Below are 6,000 nucleotides of genomic sequence, written 5' to 3'. Positions count from 1 at the left end.
ATTGGTTATTTTTATTAGTTTATATTGTATTAGGGTGTTTAGTTCAAAATATAAATGGCCACACTTTGTTTTTGGGTTTTATTAATAGATCATAAAGTGTTATTATTCTGTATAGTGCCAATGTTTTTCCTTATAATGTTTATAATCTTGTAATCAACTCAATAAACATCAAGCTCATATTCATTAAAAATAGTTATAAAAGACTTTCTACAAAACAGTATGCTAATCAATAAAATATATTGTTTTTACTCAAAAAGTCAGAAAACCTGCCATGTGTGAAATTCCTTCATCCTTTGTGCATACAAACATCCTATAATCTGTGGTACAGTAAAGCAACATATCAGATCTTTTTCTCATTGTATATGTATAATACTGATTATGCACATACACAGAATGTGTGCAAAGTAAAATGGAAAGTAAATGTGGCATAAAATATTAGCCTGTCTTACTGCTTTACACATACTAGATCAGTTATAAGTGATAATACCAGAATATCATCATCCTTCTTATCTGCTTATGAACTATAACAATAACAGTCAAAAATCATTAACCTATGTATATAGTATCAGGTTTTATGGATGAAGGATATCAATTTCAATTTATTCACTTTTTCAATGAGTTGTTCTAAGAATTATTTACAAATATAATATCATATTAAACCAGAGATGAAAATATTAAGGTTAGGATGACAAAAACACAGCAACACTCAAATATTCTCAATATGCCTAGTAGATTTGGTAGCTCCCATTTCAGTTGAATAAATGGAGAGCACCTTCACGAGACTGTTTCGGGCTTTGGAAAAGACAAGCAAAAATATTATAATCTAAATGACTAGAATAAGGATGCAGATGTATCATATTCTGAATATTGAATGTTTTCTGCATTTAACTCATTGTTTTACATGGATAGGTTTGCTAATTTTTGAATAATTATGTCTGATACAAAGAATGTTTCGGGCAGTTATTCAAGTATGTTTAATAAGGCTACAAGGGGTCACCAGACAGATTAATGAAAAGATGCTTTTATGGAACAAATTACAAATGATTATTTAGTAAATGTGATGAAATCCCTCATCATCAATGTTGGATCATAAATTTCTCACGCTGACTAATAATGCTTCTTCCATTCTAACAGAAATAAGAAGCTGCAAGACCCTTTTTTCCCCTTCTGTGACTCCTAAAATGGATACCATATGTTGCAAAACCATACAATAGCTACTGTTGAAGGATGTTGCAATTAAATCGGTTCACTTAACACAGTAAAAAAAAAACAGGTAAACTGGAGCCATTATCAATTCACTGCAGGATAGAAGTCTCCTCAATGATTCATGTTGAGGGAAATGGAACATAACCTTCCATGCTGGTCCAGTATGGGCTGGCAGATCGACTGTATTTAGCAGTCATGGGCTTGAATCACGGTCTACTCAAAGAGCATATGCTACTGCACTCCAGCTCCAGACCACTCGGCTACTCAGGCAGTCAGCTCAAGTAAAATCCTGGGAACTTTTACTCTAAAACGATCAACAAGAGGTGGGAAATCGAGCCTTTGGCAAAGTGCTGCAGTAGGAGAAAGTCTATGTTATGTGACCAGGATTGCTAGTAGACTTACTACTGGGAAGTTTTTGATGTGAAGAGACGACTATGTGGTAGTGGCAAGCTGCAAATCGCAATCAGTGGCTTTGTTAACTTCTTTAGTAAATTTGGAACCCTTACTACAGTTTGGCTTTTTTTATTGTTAATTCTGTTTGATATTAAAATGCATTTGCAAAAGTATCAATTTTTGGCAAAGTATCATACTGCTTTTGTTCTAACTACTGATCTTTGAATGGGAGCAAAATTGAGTCTTTGTTGTTATTGGCAAACTCAGCAACACTGAAACCTTCATTTTCATATAGAGTTTAGCTTTTTTAATTGTTATTTTTAAAATGTATCATTTTAGTAAGAGTATTGAAAATGATTCCAAAGAAATAATCAGTGACAAAGTACACATTGGAAGGACTTGGATGTACACATTTTAAACAGTACAAGAGCATGCCATAAAAGTTTCCTAATGTGTTATGAAGAAAGACAACCATAATTAGTTTCAAGATACAGATGATACCAGAAAAAAATTAGTCCCTTTTTGTATTTAGGGCATATAACAGATTGAACACATGTACCTTCTATGCTTGTTTAGTTACAGAACTGAAATTAGAGTATAAGATTAGCCCATTTTTTCTATGTACAGGTATACCAGCTATGGTTGAAAAACTGGGGTCACGAAGATAGGGCAGAGAGGAAAGATGTTAGCAACTGAAAAAAAAAAAAAAAAAAAAAGGAGTGATTTTGGCTGGTCTAAAAGACATCTTGTTAAAGAAGTAGCTGGATTTTCTAGTATTTTAGAAAGAACAACAATAATAATTTTTAAGGAATGGCATGAATTGAAATCAACCAGAAATCAGCAGCACAACTGTAATTGAAATTCTATACTAAGTGATCAGGATTGGTGATGAATATCCTATCAAATAATGGAAAAATGATCTTAAACAAGATACAAAATGCTGCGAGAGAACACTATGAAGAGAATCACACAACATGGATATCTGGAATGGGATTCCCCAAAAAAGACCAATGTTAATAGCTGTTTATGAAAAGTCTAACTAATATGGGCTAAAAGGCATAAAAACTGGACCGTTGAAGATGGAAAGCCATGATATGGTCTGACAAATACAAATTCTGTGTATACTCTAATGATGCCAGGCACAGAGTTCGCAGGAGTAATGACACATTTCAACCAGATTGTGTGCAAGGTGTCATTACAAGCTAGTGGTATTGATGCTTTGGGGATGTATTAATTTTATGAACCAAGTCCCCTACTTGAAATATCAACTAGGATGAATGAGGCTGGCTATACAAATATTCTGGATGATCAGAATATTTGCTGAAATTTGAGGAACACTCATGATTTCAATACGCCTGTATTCCAGGACAACATCTGTCTGATTCATAAGAGAGGCTTAAGTTCTGCAAATTGCAGCAGCTGGGGACTAGGCACCTGTGAGGTGATCTGATTGAGGCGTATAAGACCTTGAATGGGTTGAGCACACTGAATTCTGATGGGATTCTTCCGCTTGCTCAGATTACGAACCTGAGGGGGCATAACTTCAAATTGAGGAAAGACAGTTGTAGAATAGATGTGCGGAAATTTGCCTTTAGCCAGCTGGTGGTTAATTGCTGGAACAAACTTCCATCTGTCGTGGTGGAAGTTGATAGCTTAAATAAATTCACAGAGGAACTGGACAAACTTTTAGAGGGAATGGTTGCGTGAATTTTTTTTTTTTTTTTTGGTTGATGCTACATAAGTTCATATGCTTGCTTTCTTGCATCACATGCCTCTATTACCACTACTATAAGCCTCTACTGTTTTAAACTGGGCAGCCAAGTCACCAGATTTAAATAGTACAGAGAAGGTATGGAACTATTGTGAACAGAAAATGAAAACACAACAATGGCATACATGAAACCTGAATGAATTATGGTCTTAAATGTTTTCAAAATGGCCATAACCTGTTTAAGGAGTTCTAGTTGAATCCCTATCAATGAGAATTTGTGAAATAATTTGTGCTAAAGGAGGAGTTGCACATTAATAAGTGAAAAATTACACAGGTGACTTAAATTTTGTTCATTATTTGTATCATGTAATTAGATAAGGCTGCATTTAAACATTTCATCTAGTGGTTATGTTTATACAAAGCAAAATCTAAAAGAATCTTATTATTCAAAGTACCTATCAAGGATAATGCTTGGCATCGACAATATTATTCTGGTATGAATTACAGAAAATGATTTAACTACTCATGCTTTCAGGTTTTATCATCCCCCCACCTACCTCCTTGGTATACAGTGCAGAAAAGAACAAGTTAATGTAAATGACTATCTCACATTCTTGGCCAATAATATCTGTTAAATGATAGTTTTTGCACAGTGAGTATCTTTTTCTTTAACAATAACGTCTTATTCACTTTGTTTTGTATCATCCTGCTTTTAGTACCACACAAAGAAGAGAATTTCCATAATGGCTCACCTGGTTACTCAATCTTCCTAACACTTTGGACTGTTGTATGTTTGTTTATTGACATAATTTTTTATAAGTGGATCTGATATTCTATTTATATAATAACAGATTCACAGCCATCCAAATTATGCGCTCCTTTATTAAGTTCATGCAAGGAAAGTTATGGAACAGTAGTGAGAATTATCAATTAATTCCCTTGTGTTGTCAGTTTAATGCTTTTTTATAATTTTAAAGGAAATTTATTCAAAGTATATATTAAAGATATATGGTATACATGAAGTATAAATTAATTAAATTAATTGTCATGTTCCATTATTAGTAAGGAAAGCATCTTTTTTGAGGGAGAAGGGATGTTTCAAATTCACTGAATAGGGAGAACCAAAACTTTTCATTTGCAATTTATTTAATTCAGGATTTTACCTTATTTAATGTAAATTGAAGGTATAAATAATAAAATGTTTTTGATAACTGAATAGTCCTTGAAAACACTTTGTAATTCAAACAATTATTTTTGGCACTACTAATAATCTTCAAGGATTAGTGGCAAAATTTGGTAATATCGAAGTAGAAAACTGGTAAACAACCATTTTGTGCAAATGTTTAAACAACAAAGATAAAAAAAAAAAAAAAAAAAAAAAAAACACAGTCTTCGGTTAATTCAGAGGGTGGCTTGAATCTTGGAAGTACTATTTTACATTTTGTATCAGCAGTGAAATAAATATATAGTTTAATCATTAATCTTGTGTGTTGCAGAATATTTTTAAATGTATGTTCATGCACACATGTACCATGTGCACAAACATGTGTAGGACATGGGTGTCTTGCAACAGAATAAACCATCTTAACATTAGACCGGGTGATATTTAGATGGAAACTGCCTGAGAAATAGGCATACAGTTTTCTTGTGTTTTAAAAGGAGAGATGCAAGAAGTAGGAACACACTAAGCTAGGGTTCCACTTTATATATATTATATATACATATACTCACATATAAAACCACTGTCACTTCAACTGAAATACAGAACTGAACATTCTGCTTTTGATCAAATAAGTGAAATATCAGCAGAACTTTCCACTACTTGACTGCTTAAGAAGTACAGTTATTTCTAGCTGTTAATCATCTTTTCTAGTTCTAAGAGAAGTTCATCTTCTCCTTTATCCTCAATAGTTGAGTCATCAGGATCTAGTACAATGTCAGCATCATGGCCTAAAAGCAAACCATCAAGTTCATCATCTGCAGAAGATAAAATGGATTTTCTAGGCTCTCTCTTAAGTGAAATCACACAGGAATCTGTCTTGCTAGAACTATTTTGTAGTACTTTTACTGAATGAGTATTCTGACAGTCTGACTGCCTAACAGGATGAAGGTCTTGGTTAGAGTGTAATAAAGAATTCTGTATTGATTCAGAAGTTTTAGGAACAAAAGATGTACTTTCATTAGGTACACTCTGCTTATTTTTCAGTGTGCTGCACTTTCCACTCAGTTTTGCTTGTGCCTCCTGATAAATGCTGTCATTTACACAACTTAGCAGTTGTCTCTTGATAATAGGACGTGATGATGTTTTCTTTTCTAACCTGCAAGAAAGCAACTTTGTATAAATATTACTTTCTTTTAATTAGAAAAACTAATTATAACAGAAATACTAATTGAATTATATAAACAATAGATCTGACATAGCTGAGTAGTTGTGAGCAAGAGTGTGGTAGCACATGCGCTTTGAGTGGACTGTGGTACAAGCCCACATGACTTCTAAATATTAATGATTGTACTCATCATTTATTCATCAATGATTATGAATATAATCATTAATCATTTTATAGTCTAATATAACCTGGTGCTCATGCTGGAGTATAAGGAAGAATATATTTTTAAATTTCATGGGAGAAAGGCATGTGGGAATTGACCAATTTTAATAAGAGATTAAATAACACTCACTCCATGTAAAT

General features: G+C 33.1%; 1 protein-coding gene across 3 annotated transcripts in view; it reads right to left on the bottom strand.

The window, feature by feature from the left end:
- Positions 1 to 4,737: 4,737 nt before the first annotated feature.
- LOC150077535 (uncharacterized) overlaps positions 4,738 to 6,000 on the bottom strand; it is a 441,090-nt gene continuing 439,827 nt past the window's right edge. For all 3 annotated transcript variants that reach the window (XM_090386301.1, XM_090386302.1, XM_090386303.1), the window contains exon 20: positions 4,738 to 5,628. In XM_090386301.1, the coding sequence (XP_090242427.1) occupies positions 5,160 to 5,628 (469 nt within the window). In that variant the 3' untranslated portion in view covers positions 4,738 to 5,159. The remainder of the gene's footprint in view (positions 5,629 to 6,000) is intronic.

This window comes from Mastigoproctus giganteus, chromosome 12, assembly GCF_048544385.1.
Source record: "Mastigoproctus giganteus isolate SK-2022 chromosome 12, ASM4854438v1, whole genome shotgun sequence".
NCBI lineage: Eukaryota > Metazoa > Arthropoda > Arachnida > Uropygi > Thelyphonidae > Mastigoproctus > Mastigoproctus giganteus.
The sequence above is the reverse complement of the archived record's forward strand: the minus strand, read 5'-3'. Positions and strand labels throughout refer to the sequence as shown.